The sequence below is a fragment of the Macaca thibetana genome, chromosome 4 (assembly GCF_024542745.1).
Source record: "Macaca thibetana thibetana isolate TM-01 chromosome 4, ASM2454274v1, whole genome shotgun sequence".
Taxonomy (NCBI): Eukaryota; Metazoa; Chordata; class Mammalia; order Primates; family Cercopithecidae; genus Macaca; species Macaca thibetana.
The window spans coordinates 166,204,156-166,220,078 of record NC_065581.1 but is presented as its reverse complement, the minus strand read 5'-3'; the positions used below and the strand labels follow the sequence as shown (position 1 = coordinate 166,220,078).

The 15,923-nt window shown below is 46.7% G+C and overlaps 1 protein-coding gene across 1 annotated transcript in view; it reads right to left on the bottom strand.

Moving 5' to 3' along the window:
- The window catches only part of KIF25 (kinesin family member 25), a 68,111-nt gene that overhangs the window by 16,030 nt on the left and 36,158 nt on the right, over positions 1–15,923 (bottom strand). Inside the window, exon 8 of the mRNA XM_050787084.1 lies at positions 10,247–10,314. Within this exon, the coding sequence (XP_050643041.1) occupies positions 10,247–10,314 (68 nt within the window). The remainder of the gene's footprint in view (positions 1–10,246; positions 10,315–15,923) is intronic.

Genomic DNA, 15,923 nt, shown 5'->3' with positions numbered 1-15,923 from the left:
GAGGGGGGGAGGGGAGGGGAGGGGAGGGGGGAGGGGAGGGGGGAGGGGGGGGGGAGGGGAGGGGAGGGGAGGGGAGGGGAGGGGGAGGGGAGGGGGGGGGAGGGGGGGGGGAGGGGAGGGGAGGGGGGGAGGGGAGGGGAGGGGGGGGGGGGGGGGGGGGGGGGGGAGGGGGAGGGGAGGGGGAGGGGGGGAGGGGAGGGGGGAGGGGGAGGGGAGGGGAGGGGAGGGGAGGGGGAGGGGAGGGGGGAGGGGGGGGGGAGGGGAGGGGAGGGGGGGGGGGGGGAGGGGAGGGGGGAGGGGGGGGGGAGGGGGAGGGGAGGGGAGGGGGAGGGGAGGAGAGGAGGGGAGGGAGGGAGAGAGGGAGGGACAGAGGGAGGATATAATTATTCCATAACTAAATCGGCTCTACTGTGGAGGGCCCAACAGTAACAATGTCAAACTCACACTCTGAGCGATATTTGATATATAACATTCGCTTTTTGTGTTCAAGCTTTTAAAAATCTTGTTTTCCTAGGCCCCAGGTCAGTTCAGCAGAACTTGAATCGATATCATGGGATTGGATGTCTGCTCTGCAAAGGAAACTTCATGTGGTTCTGGGTCTATAAACAGGTACAAATAAAACAAAATAGGAAGCAATGTCCAAAAACTGCCGTTTCCTGCACAATTTGAAAGCAGCCTGGAGCACAGTGAGAGAGCAGGCTCCCTGGCAGCTGCCCAGCAGTGGCGGGTGGTTGCGCTTGGTCAGGTCTGCTTTGATGTGAAACTCAGTTTCCTGAACTACAGGTTTTGACTTAGCTGGAACCACGTTTTTTCCTTCCTTCATTTTCAAGGGTGTCCTGTCGCTCAGTTGATCCATGTCATCTCCAGCCACGGGATTAATTTTACACAGAGTGGGGACCCTTATGAGGTGTTGCCATATGCATGATTTAGAGGGTACAGTGAGGACTGTGTGGGAAGATGCTCAGGGCTGAGATCCTTTTTAACTTTTCACTCAGAAAATACACCAAGATACAAAAGTAGAAAGAATAGAAAAGTCAGCCCCATGTGCACATTGCCTGGCTCCAGACCCAGGCCTGGCCTGCTTCTCACGCTGAAGCTGACCTGAGGTCCGTTTCATCTGGGAAGGCCAGGACGGCTTCAGACCCAGGCCTGTCCTGCTTCTCATGCGGAAGCTGACCTGAGGTTCATTTCATCTGGAAAGGCCAATACATCTGTAAAGGATGATGACTTTAAAATATAACAGTCTTCCCATGACCATGCCTTAAAAATGAGTGTTAGTTATTCCTTAGCACCATCCAAAAGTCAGTGTTTGCATTTCCTCAGTTGTCTAGTAAGTTTCTTTTTCCAGTCAGTGTTTTAGAAATGATAATTCATCGGCCGGGCGCGGTGGCTCACGCCTGTAATCCCAGCACTTTGGGAGGCCGAGACGGGGCGGATCACGAGGTCAGGAGATCGAGACCATCCTGGCTAACACGGTGAAACCCCGTCTCTACTAAAAAATACAAAAAACTAGCCGGGCGAGGGTGGCGGGCGCCTGTAGTCCCAGCTACTCGGGAGGCTGAGGCAGGAGAATGGCGTGAACCCGGGAGGCGGAGCTTGCAGTGAGCTGAGATCCGGCCACCGCACTCCAGCCTGGGTGACAGAGCGAGACTCCGTCTCAAAAAAAAAAAAAAAAAAAAAAAAAAAAAAAAAAATGATAATTCATCATGGCATCTACACTGCACAGGATTGCTGCCTTCTAAGTCTCCTAATCTATGGCAAGGGATGGCAAACTTTTTCTCAAAAAAAACTAGATAGTAAATATTTTAGGCTTTGTGAACATCTTACCTTTAAAGAACATTGGAGTTTTTCCCAGTAATGGGAGGGAAAAGTCCAAGATGCCGACTACCTGCAATACTCTTTACCTGCAATACTCTTTTCCTGCAATACTCTTTTCCTGCAATACTATTTACCTGCAATACTATTTACCTGCGGTACTCTTTACCTGCAATACTCTTTTCTTGCAATACTATTTACCTGCAGTACTCTTTACCTGCAATACTATTTACCTGCAGTACTCTTTACCTACAATACTCTTTTCTTGCAATACTATTTACCTGCAGTACTCTACCTGCAATACTCTTTTCCTGCAATTCTATTTACCTGCAATACTATTTACCTGCAGTACTCTTTACCTGCAATACTCTTTTCTTGCAATACTATTTACCTGCAGTACTCTTTTCCTGCAATTCTATTTACCTGCAATACTATTTACCTACAGTACTCTTTACCTGCAATACTCTTTTCTTGCAATACTATTTACCTGCAGTACTCTTTACCTGCAATACTGTTTACCTGCAGTACTCTTTACCTGCAATACTCTTTTCTTGCAATACTCTTTTCTTGCAATATTATTTACCTGCAATACTCTTTTCTTGCAATACTATTTACCTGCAGTACTCTTTACCTGCAATACTGTTTACCTGCAGTACTCTTTACCTGCAATACTCTTTTCTTGCAATACTATTTACCTGCAGTACTCTTTACCTGCAATACTATTTAATATTGCATCGAGCTATGATTGGCTTATGCAGTTGGACAAAAGAAATCAATTAGTGACATAAGAATCAGAAAAGATAAAACAATTTCCCCTTGGAGCTAACACGGCCATACATCTGAGAAATCCAAATTCAAATGGCAAAGAAAATTACTAAATCAATACAATAATTTAACAAAACAGCAGGTCATAAAATTAATGTGAAAACATTAATGGCCCTCTTACAAATAGAGTTAGAAGCCATGCTGGGAGATGAGACTCTATTAGTGATAGCAACAAAAATATGCCTGGGAATAAACTTAATAAGAAATGTTCTAATCCTTCATAAAGAAAATGATAAAAGGCTCCTGAAAATACATGATTAAACTCAAATAAGTGAAAAGTCACAGCATGTTCCTGAATGGAAGAGTCAACTCATGAAGAGGCCCATTTTTCCAAAGTTAGTTTATAAACTTACCTCAATCCCCCCAAAATACTGTATATGCTGTCAGGTTTTTCCTGGAGCTCCACAGTTATTATAATTTTTTTTTTTCCTGGCAAAATAAAATAGTGAGAATAGAAAGAAGCCCTGGAAAATAGAGGAACTGGGATGGGGCGAGCTCAGACACTGGAACCTTCTCTGAGACTCTATCTACAACAGCTTGGTCTTGCTGCGTGAATTAGTAAGTAGGCCGAAGGAAGAGGGGGAAATGCCAGACAGACACAACTCCATGTGGCAATGGGTCAGATAAAGGGACATCTCAGATCGGTGGGGACAGAGGTGTTTTAATAAGTGGTGATGCAGGCTGGGCACGATGGCTCACGTCTGCAATCCTAGCACTTTGGGAGGCCAAGGTGGACGGATCGTTTGAGCCCAGGAGTTTGAGACCAGCCTGGGCAATGGGCAAAACTCCATCTCAATATCCTTTTTTTTAATAAATAAATTTTAAAATATTATTTTAAATTAATATTTTAAAATATAAGTGGTGTTGCAGTAAATGAAGAGATTTAAAAAGATAAAATTGGATCAATTCTTTATAAAATGGACTAGGACACATTCCTAACAGACCACAAGTTTAATGAAAACCATCCGGCCATGCGTGTCCCAGCAGAGTCCACGGGTGGGTTCTTCTAGAACCTGGCAGCCTTTTCACCTATGATCATGTAAAAACGTACGTGTGGCTCAAAGACATCAGAAGCAGACAACAGACTGAGAAAGTAGTTGCAGCTTAAATATCTCTGCTATATCAAGTGCTCCTAGAAATACAGAAAGGAAAGGTCAGTCCTTGTAGAGAAAATAGCTAGAGAAGTGAAGAATGCACAGAAAAAAAAAAAAAAAGATGCAAATGACGGAACCACACGAAAAGACTCAACCTCGCTCTGAAGAGATGCTACACAGACAACCTGTTTCTCACCCACAGACCGGAACAACCCATGCATCTGACCTTGTGCTCCGTGGGGATGTGGAGGGAAGCTGGCCTTGCTCACGTGGCTGTCTGGGGGAGGAGGGGCGGCCCCGGTGCTAGTGGGAGACTGGCCCTAGGACCTGGCACTCCCAGCACCCACCTCCCACCTCCCACAGTCATGCCCAGCCACAGCGAAGGCTCCTGTGCTCAGAGCCTGTCAGTCTCATTCTTTTTCTCCATAACTTTGACCATTTTTCCCCCAACCTGGAATCTCCTTTCCCTTTTTCTTTTTCTCTCCTTTTTTTTTTTTTTTTTGAGACAGAGTCTTGCTCTGTCGCCCAGGCTGGAATGCAATGGCCCGATGTCAGCTCACTGCAACCTCTGCCTCCTTGGTTCCATCGATTCTCTCTGCCTCAGTCTCTCAAGTAGCTGGGACTACAGGTGTGTGCCACCATGTCCAGCTAATTTTTTGTATTTTAGTGGAGACTGGATTTCACCATGTTGCCCAGGGTGGTCTCAAATGACCTCAGGCAATCTGCCCGCCTCTGCCTCCCAAAGTGCTAGGATTACAGGCGTGAGCCACCACCCCCAGCCTCCTTTCCCTTTTTCTCGGCCTGATTAACTCCTGGTTAGCTGAGCTGTTGAGCCCCAGGTTGAGGGCCTCCCCCATCTCTGCCTCCCACCGCGCTGTTGTGTTGGTGGCTTCTGTGCTCAGCGCAGCCTCCTGGGCACCGTCCCTACAGCTCTAGGTCTTGGTGGCAAAAATGCTGCCTTCCTCTCACCTACATCCCTTGTGTCTAACAGGGTGCCTGGCACATAACAGGTGCTCAGAAAATGCTTGCACTTGAATGACTATAGAAATTTAACACAAATGTGTCGGTTAGGAATATCGTATTGTAAATTCCTGTTCTACAAGAACACAGCCAGGAGTGTCCTTCAGCCTTCTGATAAATGAATTATTCTCAAAACAATGAACATGACTTATTCTTTTTCTCCTTGCACTTTGGATCAATGGCATTACTTTTGTTTGTTTGTTTTTTTAAAATAATATTTTTATTTCACATAGAAAATATACCTTCTTCCGACCCTGGGCCTATTAATATTTTTTCTGAATAGTAAGAATTGAACTTTTCCCCTCATACAAATTTATTTTTACAATAAGTAAAGGGCTGAAGGTGTTGGAATTTTTTTTTTTTCCGAATGGAAATAAAATATTTTGACGTTTATTAGTTCCATAAAAAGCTGTTATAAAAACCAACAATGTTCTGATTTCATAAGAACCATATGCTCCACTGTTTCTAAAAATAAGATGATCCCGAATACTAAATGGTAATACCCCAGAATAAATTATTGCAGAGATTTACATTTAAAGTCTCCCTTTCCTCTATAGACAGACAGCAAGTTGCACAAATTCTTCTATTTTCTGTTCACTTCAAGCAGCACAATTTTGACCTTTCCCTTGGACCCTCAGTGTACTCGTACTGAGACGGAGCCCTCTGAGAAGACGCACGTCGGCATGGCCGGTGCTGCTCCACTTCCTTCTTCCCCAAACAAGGTCACGTGAGTCCCGAGGATGGTTTCCTCACCACAGCGCCCTTGCCTGTGCTTCTGCACTGACCTAAGCAGCAGCCTGGTGTCATCCAAAGACTGAGACCTTCTGCCCAAATCCACCGCTTACTAAAAGCCATCCTTTCACTAGACTGGGCAGTGGTGCCCCCCGCAGCTTCCTCCTCAGGTCCTCCTGGGATGATCAAAGGCCTGAAAGGAGTTGGAGACTCTCAAGGGCTACGTGAAGGTGACGTATGTAACTAAACTCCACCCAGCTCAAGCTTTAGCCACTCTGTGACTCTCCTGCCCACAGGCATTTCTCTGTCACTCAGCACTCGGCCACACACACTGTGGGACTCTGGCTGCTTTGCAGTGATGACCGACACCCGCAGCCTGTGTGTAAGCCGCGTGGGGAAACGATCATACTTTAAACTTTTTATTCCTAATCCAACCCTACTTTATTCCTTCTCTGCAGCTCTGTGCTAAGCGCCTGAAGGTGCTCATTAAATCCTTCAGCACTTTAACCAAAGGGTGCATTTGGCTCTAAACATTCAACCCAATCCTTTATCAGTAGGCCACATGCTTCCTTAAACTGGTGCTGTTTACTTCCCAAGTCAAGTCTAGCAAAGGACAAGGATTGGAGGTGGGGTTGGGAGGAAGGAAAAAGCTTTTACCACAATGTATCTACCACTGACACCAGCTGACATGGTCCAGCCATCATCCAGCAAGCCCACGATTCAAACACAATCTAAATGAAATGCTTATTTCTTGGGATTCAAGGTAAGACCTTGTCCCCAGTCCCGCGGAGCTCCTGTTCCAGTTGGGAAGATGACAGTAGAAGCAGATACTACAGTGTGCCAAATGCTATTCCAACACATGAAGCAGGGGCAGGAAATGAGAAGTTGGAGCAGCTGCCTCCGACCGAGGGACACAGGGAAACTGAGAATTCCTCACAAAGGAGACATTCCCAAGCCACATCCTCAGGTCCTTCATCAGTGAGCGTCCCCACGTCTCAGATGAGTTTCCGGCCTTTGTTGGGATGCTTGTCCCACCTAAACCTCCAGAGCCGAGTCCAGGCTCAAGGCCTCTTCCCCAGAGGTGCTTCCCTCATTAACTGTTCCATTCCAAACATTCCTTTCTTTCTTTCTTTTTTTTTTTGAGACAGAATCTCGCGCTGTCATCCAAGCTGGAGTGCAGCGGCACATTCTCAGCTCACTGTGACTTCTGCCTCCTGGGTTCATGCGATTCTCCTGCCTCAGTCTCCCAAGTAGCTGGGACTACAGGCGTGCGCCACCATGCCCAGCTAATTTTTGTATTTTTGTAGAGATGAAGTTTCACCATGTTTGCCAGACTGGTTTCGAACTCCTGACCTCAGGTGATCCACCCGCCTAGGCTTCCCAAAGTGCTGGGATTATAGGCGTGAGCCACCGCACCCAGCCAGCCAGGCTGGTCTTGAACTCTTGACCTCAGACGATCCACCCACTTTGGCCTCCCAAGGTGCTGAGATTACAGGTGTGAGCCACTGCACCCAGCCCCGAACATTCCTTTCTTCTCCATCCTTGGCCAATTATGTCACCTATTTTGATTGCTTCACCTTATTCTGCCAATGTTGATATTACCTATCATTGTAAAGATCTCCCAAGCCCCCCATCCCAAGCCTAGGTCTCAACTATGATATAACCTCCTGGAAGGAGTCAGGCCAACCCCATTCCCCTCCTTACCTAGCCCAACACCAGATTACTCTGAAGCACAGTAAAAAAAAAAAAAAAAAAGAGAGAGGTTTTTACTTAGATTATTCCCCTGCATAACTGAGTTATCAAGAAAGGACAAAATCAATAGTGGAAGAAAGGTCAGCCCACTGAAGGACTGCTAAAAAAAACCATGTGTCACAAGGAAGCGAAGTTCCACAAATGTTTGCATAAACAAACATGATGAAGCTAAGCCATGGGGTCATTACAAAATGCTCATAAATTGGCTTCTTTTCTACACTGATAAAAAGTATCATTTTTGTCTATACTGTTTTTAGTGCACAGACATGAGAAAAAGCTCTTACACGTGAAGACTGGCTTTGCTCTTACAAATCCCTTGAACCACCAGCACCATGTGTGAAAGCTTCTTCAGGAAGCTACTTTATTACATGTGAAACTGATGAAAATTTTCTTGAGTATTCGTAGTGAGATTTTAAATATGATTATTTTAGGGGAAAAATCAAGTTATTTGGTTTTAGATATACAAAGTAAAATGTTTTTCAGTAAATAAATAATACAAATGCATGAGACTATACAGATTCTAATATTATTGCAATCCTTGAGTAATAACACGCATTCTACAAAATGCACTGTCTCTGAAGCTCTAGATCTCGACACATGGCGGCTAAGATACTACAACTCCCTTTTTCTCCCCTAACCAACAGGTAACTAATGCAACATAAAATAGAAACAAAATATGCTTTTAAATATGCTGCTGACATTGAAGGGAAAAAAGAAAGGAAACTGGCTGGGCGCGGTGGCTCACGCCTATAATCCTAGCCCTTGGGCGGCTGAGGCGGATGGATTACTTGACGTCAGGAGTTCAAGACCAGCCTGGCCAACATAGTGAAACCTGGTCTCTACTAAAAATACAAATATAACTGGGCATGGTGGCTCACATCTGTAATCTCAGCACTTTGGGAGGCCAAGGTGGGCAGATCACTTGAGGTCAGCAGTTCAAGACCAGCCTGGCCAACATGGTGAAACCCTGTCTCTACTGAAAATACAAAAATTAGCCAGGTGTGGTGGTGCATGCCTGAGGTCCCAGCTACTCGGGAGGCTGAGGCAGGAGAATCTCTCAAACCCAGAAGGCGGAGATTGCAGTGAGCTGAGATTGCACCACTGTACTCCAGCCTGGGCAACAGAGCAAGACTCTTTCTCAAAAAAAAAAAGAAGAAGGAAACTTTCTAGGTGCAAGAAATGAAGAGTGGAAAAAGGCTGAGTAGAAGGCTTGAATTGGTACTGTAAGCACCCAGGCTGAGAAACCAATCCAGACAGAAGCAACAGGGCTTACAAGCAGGGTTTTTGCCCTCTGGAGACAGGAGGCAGGACATGGAGGTGCCATGGCTGTGCAAGTCCAGGGCACTCAAACATAGGCCTAGTCCCATTTTCACCATTTCAAGTGTGCCGTGCAGGGGCCTCAAGCTCATTCACACTGTGGGGCTTGCGTCAGCCTCAGCCATCCCCGGAGCCCACTCTGTCCACTCGCTATGGGGTCTCCTGGAGTTTCACGTTGGTCCTTTCTGTTGCTGCGGTGTCAAGTTCACCCGTCTTTCTCCTGCATCCCAACCAGTACGTTCGTGTCTCCTCGATGGTATTTCTTTCATCTCTAGAAGTTTTATTTGGGTCTTTTAATAATTTTTCATATCTCTTCTCAACATGTTTACATTTTCCTCTACTTCCTTGAACACACAGATTTATAATAACTGTTTTCACCTTCTTTACTAATTCTATCATTTGTATTATTTCTCGCTCTATTTCCGTTGTCTGAGTTTTCTCATTAGAGATCATATTTGCCTACTTCCTTGAATGATGTCTGGTAATTTCTGATGTCAGACTTTACTAATTACTCGCAATTGGGTGCACCATGTTTTGACCCTCCAATCCCAGTAATTTTTCTTCAGCTTTATTATGGGATGCCAGCAGTTACTTGGAAACAACTTGATCCCTCAAGGCTTGCATTTAAGTTCTGCCATGTGGCACCAGCAGCCTTCATTCCAGGGCTAACTTCTCGCTTGACCCAAGGCCTCGTGTATCACGAGGTATTTCTGCCCTGGCGGGAGCAGTCACAATTCCCAGGCCTGTGTGAGCTCTGCGGACTGTCTCCCAGGCTTCTCCCCAGTGGTTCTTTCCCGGCCTCGTCCTTCTTCCCGCTCCTGTGCTGGTCAGTGCTCAGCTGAGGCTTGAGGGGAACCCTCTGCCCTTCTCCAGATGTGACCCTATCAAGCAACACAGGCTGCTGCTGGGGAGCGGAAGAGGCCCCACGCACTGACGTCCTTCCGAGGAGCAGGAGGGCAGAGCCTGGGAGCAGGACCACTCAGCCAGCCCTTGGTAGCTGAAGGAGGATGAGCAGGGATTTGCAAAGGCCACACACATTGCTTCTGAGCCTTCCAGGGCTCTCCCACCACCCTGGGAGTACACCATGACCTGGTGCCGAGGAAGGCATCTGACAGAAAGGTTACAGTTAGTTGCTATCATCACAGTGAAATCACTGTCAACAAACTGGATGCATAAAAAATGTCGATTTACTTAAAACGATGAACATACGGATGACAGATGTCCCTTGACTTATGATGGGGTTGCAACCTGAGAAACCCATTGTAGGTTGAAAATATTGCAAGTTGAAAATGCATTTGATACACCTAATTTACCAAGCATTGTAGCTCAGCCTAGCCTGCCTTAAATGTGCCCAGAACACACACATTAGCCTACAGGTGGGCAAAGTCACCCAATGGAAAGCTTCTTGTACGCTTAAGTGTTTACTGTTTTATGTAGTTTATTGACTACTGTACTAAAAGCAAAAACCAGAAGGGCTGTAATGGGTCCTTGAGGCACAGTGTCTACTGAACGTGTGTCTCTTTCACACTTTCCTAAAGTTGAAAAATCGACATCAGGGACTGTCTGTATTTACAATCACAATTAGTCAAAATGATAGGATAAATCGCACATTTCATTACTCAAACCCCAATGCAAAACTTGTACTTTTAATGTGGAAGTTTGCTTTATATAGCACCTTGAAAAGCACTTACCTTTCAAAATGATATGTCTTATTAATCAGAGGGTGGCCAGGACGATCACATTTCACCAGAACTGTTTCCTGAGAGAAAAGAGTAAAACAATGTCGTAAGACTTTGTGGGCTGCGTTAATTAAACACAAGCCCCACCGACCCCAGCCTGCCGCCTGTTTTTGTAAACAAGGAAGTTTGCCTGGAGCACAGCCCCACCCTTTGTTTACATGCTGTGTAGGGCTGCTTCTTCCTCCAGGGCAAAGTTGGATGATTGAGTTGGAGACCACATGGCCTTCAAAGATGAAAATATTAACTCCCTGACACTTTCCTGAAAAGGTTTGCCAACCCCATAAAGAGAAAAGAAAGTCGCATCTATTGAGGAATGCACAACAGAGCTCCTCAATCTGCCCTAGGCTGAGGGTAAAACACCCGAATTACTGACTCTAAGGGCCTTTGATAGTTCGCAGGAGAGAGAAGGTTTCCAAATGGCTAAAGAAATCACATCTCAGACATCATTATATTCCATTGTAACCCATGGAACTAACATGTCTGTTTCAAAAACAAATTTCGAGCTTGCTGGACTGTATTCTTAAATTATATCCTGTGTAAGGGAAGCAAAGGCATTTTTCAGCAAGAAATCTGAAATTAGTTTCACTTAAGCAAAGAAAAGATGAACCTGGATTGGTTCCACTTCTTTTTTTTTTTTTTGAGACGGAGTCTCGCTCTGTCGCCCAGGCTGCAGTGCAGTGGCCGGATCTCAGCTCACTGCAAGCTCCGCCTCCCGGGTTTACGCCATTCTCCTGCCTCAGCCTCCCGAGTAGTTGGGACTACAGGTGCCCGCCACCTCGCCCAGCTAGTTTTTTTGTATTTTTTAGTAGAGACGGGGTTTCACCGTGTTAGCCAGGATGGTCTCGATCTCCTGACCTCATGATCCGCCCGTTTCGGCCTCCCAAAGTGCTGGGATTACAGGCTTGAGCCACCGCGCCCAGCCTGGATTGGTTCCACTTCTAAAACAAAATATGTATTCATGAAAAAGCAGGGGTAACAGGAAGAATGAAAACCACAACTGCAGTGGCGAATAACCCGGAGGCACTGGATTTTTTCTAACAGTGTTTAGCGGATGCTAGGATGATACCTCCACACCGTCTTCTTAGTAGTGTGTGTGTCTGTGTGTGTGCATGTGTATCTGCAATAACATGTCAAAGAAGTGGCCTATTTTGTAAAGACAAAAGCTGTGAGATTCAACAGCTGTTTGTGGTTGTTGTTGCTGTTTGTTATTCGCTTGCTGCTGGATGGGCGGTGGTGGGCAGCTGCCGGAGTCCTGTTGCGTCTGGATTCTGTGAGATCTCCGATGTGAAATGCTGATATAATCAAATAGTGAACCTTTCCTGTCTTGCCAGAGGTGAAAGGTTGCAGGAATCCCTGGCATGCATCTGGGTGAGGCAGCTCAGGAAGCAATGACTGAACACCAGCCTCAGCCCCATGCTGCCTGGGGACAGAGCCTCGGCTGTGCCTCGGAGGCAGCCTTGGGTTGCTCACTGCCCCAAGCCCGCTGCTATTGTCCTGTGTAATGAAACAGCGCCCTGGCTATCCCCCTAACTGGCCTCTGCCTCCAGTCCAGCACCCCTCCCATCTGTCCTTTATGTTGTTGCTGTAGAAATCTTTCTCAAATGCAAATTAGAAAAGAAGAAAGCAGATGAAAGAAAGAGGGAGGGAATGGGTGACGCAGAATGCCACCTATTGCCGAGAGGTGGCTTGAGTCCTTATTTCAAACTCTTGATTGGACTGGGTAGACTGGGAGGTCACTTGCTACCATGATGTGTATCCAGTTTCCTGGGATGACTTTTGGGAGAGCGGGTGGGGATACAAGCTCGACCGCGGTGACTCTGGCAATGCCGGGAGGAGCAGCCGGTGGCTGGGGTCAGTCCGTGGTCTCTAATGCATCACAGAAGCGACCACCGGGATGCAGAGCTTGCCGGCACGGCTTTCACAGAAGAAGCTTACGTCTCTACTGAGTATTTACTGGGCAGTTATTGTGTACCAGAAACTGTTTCAGAACCTGCATGTTCTTACATGATAATGTCACATCCCCTATGTCAGAAGCAGCTCTTCAGTTCCTTTCACGCTCAAAATACCAAAGCAAAACTCCGACACCCACCAGGACCAAGCCCCTGGCCTCGCTGTAAGAACAGACCTCCCAGTCCCTAATCCAACCACCAGCCTAGGCCCCTTGCTCCTTTCTCCTGGCGTATTTTCATTTTTCTGCTGTCCACTTAGGGTATACTGTTCCTTTGGTACTATGCCAGAATGTAATCCTAGTGCTCCAGTATGAACTGCACAGGAACACACACCCCAAAGTGTTTTACTGCTGTCTTCAAATGTCCAAGTTTTAACCATAAAGAAAAGCAAATGAAAAATGCAAAGGTCTACAATGTCTGACCCGAAAGCTCAAGGGACACCATACAAGAAACATGCAAAGCCATAAAAACAAGCCTGAGTCCAAAAAGTCCCCCACGTGACTTAGAACTCCATTCCACAGTGTGATCATTCGATCTTAAACATCCAAAATTATTCCACAGCGAAGTTTAATTTTTCCAAACAGCTTCAATGCTTTCCTGCCTGTCCAAAAACCCTCCCCACTCCTGATACTAAATACCCTTAATATCACAAGAAGGATTCATTTCTCTTGGCTTTTTAAACAACTTTCTTTTATCCAAATTTTCAAGCTCTTGATAGCATCCTTCTTTTTCAAGATGGGATTGCCCATCTGGAGCCACTTCCCTGAAGAGGCCTGCACACTCCCGCAGTGGGGACGCATGGCCCCTGCCTCAGGAATCACAAGGTTCCCATGAAATAACCCGTGAAAGCACCTGGCTCAGAGGCAATGATCTCTAAAAGCTGTTTTTCCTTACATTTACCTACTGTAGCATCCAGTTTTTGATTTATATCCCATTTCCTAGGATAACTTTAAAGGCACTTAGGGCATAAAATTCTTTGTCATCAAACGTTAGAGCTAAAAGTACGTTTAATTCACCCTCTTCATTTTAAAGAAGGAAACCTGAGAGGAAGAGGAGACGGGTGAACGACATGCAGACAGAGTCAGGGACTCTCCCAGAGGCAGACACAAAACAGCCAGGAGGGAGGGACTGCACATCAACGTGCTCCGTGCGAGCCAAGGCTGCCTGCTGCGGGTATCAACAGTCCTGTGGATGGCAGTTCAAGGCCCGGTGAACCCGAGTTCAAAAAGAACAAGTGATGTATTAAAGACCATACAGCCTCTGACCATTAAAAATTTTGTCTCAGGTGTATCACGTCTATCAATCCTGCCAAGCACCACCACAAAAACATGCTTTACATTGGCTGCATGTAACTAAATAAGTGTCGTTTGATACACAGGCTCTGTTGACTGTATTCAGACATTCAAGTCAGTAACTGGCAAACTTAACAATAAGGGATAATCACGGATGAACAAAGACAGTTCAGCAAGAACTTGATACAAAGCCAGAAATCTGTTCTCCCATGTCTGATTATCAACTGAGTGGATATAAATTAAATCAAAAATGAAAATAAACAGCCTTTAAGACAGCCGCCAGGAACTAGGGCAGTAGCCAGATTCTCCATCTGAGATCGACTTTATTAACAGATTGAATCCAAACGATGAAACGTTGAATTAGATTGCAAATGGACATGAAGTGCCGTGTTACACGTCCAGTACAAACTCAAACTCTGTTTAAACTTTTGGAAATAAAAACATAATGTGGGAGCCAGGAGATACAGGGTCACAAAACAGATCATTTGCTTTCTCAGCAGATTTGATGGCATGAAGCCCTCTAGTGAGCAGGCCTATCAAATTAAAAAGCAACATCTTGGATTCTGATTTAAAACAAAAACAAAAACATAATCCAAAATGCCCCAATAAAATGTTATTTTATTTTGACGGGTAAGATGGAAAACTTCAAATATCTGAATCTGAAGATTCAGTGGAACTTTGGCAGGAACGGGAGAGGACTGCCAAGAGAATGAATAAAGTAACAAGGAACAGTAACAACAAACGACAGTGATGTTAATAATCATAATAAGCCTTCCCCAGGGGCTGGGGCCAGGCCTCAGCCTCAGGATGCATTTGCTCACTGAAAAACTCCTTCAGGTTAACCAGGATGCACACAGACTGAGGGAAGTGTAGAAAGGCAATTACTAAACCACAAATACTCGGGTGTGTTCACTTATAAAAGAAGGAGATTGATAAGGGGAGGGGATTGATAAAGTCCCAGGGCTCCTGTTAACTCAAAGTCCTGATGATGAGGATTTAATCTGTCTCCTTTTGTTTGACTCAAGCATACTGGTGCTTAAGGCATCAAGTGAGATAAAATATATATATATTTGCATGGTAGGAGCAAAGTCAGGAAGACACTGACCAGAGAGAGCTGGTGCTCAGCTCCCTCCGCCCAAGAAAGGACCAAGGCAATGACTACACAGCTAAGCTCTGACTGTGTGGAAGGAAGAGAGCTGAGATCTGGCAGAGTGCACAGTGCAGCATGGGAGTGGAGAGACACCTGTGTTGACTGGAAGTCCAGGAGGGCAGAGTGGAGGCACCAGGCTTCTGCAGCCCCATCTCCCCTGCCTGGGTCAGATCTGCCTGGAGTCAGAAGGGACTTCCCGTTGCAGGGAAAAGGGAAGCAGCAGATCCCCACCAGCCCCCGTCACCACAGAAAACATCTACAGTCCTTACACCAGGGGAATCCTGCAGTCCTCGCAAGCCCTGAGCCTTCTGGGAGCTGCAGGAAATTCATGGCACAGCTCCATAGCCCCAGATTAGGAGCACAAGGTGTGCACTGCTCACTCCCCAGCCATCCCTGTGAGCCAAGCTGCTGCAGCACAGCCCCATCTTGAGACCAGAGCCACCTCTGGAGCATACCCTGCTCTGGGGAACAGAAACCATGGCCATTCTCCAGCCTTGGAGCTCCATCTTCATGACGCCAAGCCCACACGTGTGGCTGAACATCACAACCCCAGCTGCATGGAGCCTGGGCTCAGGATTGGCTGTACTCTGGCCTTGCACAGCAGGGAAATCAACCCCCATCACTGCCCTACCAGCTGGAGGAATAGTCTAGCAGTCCCACCCACAGCAACCCTACCCTTGAGTTAGCTAAGCTGCTGTTCACCACTTCCCTAAGCAGGAGAGGCCCCTGAGCCTCCTAGTGGCTAATACACCTCCAGGCCAGAGGAGGGGCTGTGCACCTGTGCTCAGGACATGAGAAATAGCCCCACAGTACCCCAACACCCTACAGACTTGCCCTTGACCTGCCCAATAAGAGCCTGAGAAACAGCCCCGTGGGCCACCTTCAGTAGGCATATCCTCAAGCCAGCCATGCAGCCTTGCACCTGTACCCCAGACCCAAGAAATAGCCACACAGGTCACCCCTGGCAAATATACCTCAGGCCAGCTGAGCAGCCATGTGCCCTTGTCCCAGGCCTGAGAAGCAGCCCTGTGGGCAGCCCCTGGCAAACACACCCTCAGGCCAGTCAAGCAACCATGCAGCTGTGGCCCAGACATAGGAAACAGCCCCTTGAATTGGTCCCAGCAGATACACCCCAGCTGAGCAGCCTTGTATCTGTGTCCTGAATCAGAGAAACCACCCTACAGATCACTCCTGGCAGGCACACTCCCAGGCCAGCTAAGCAACAGTATGCCCATGTT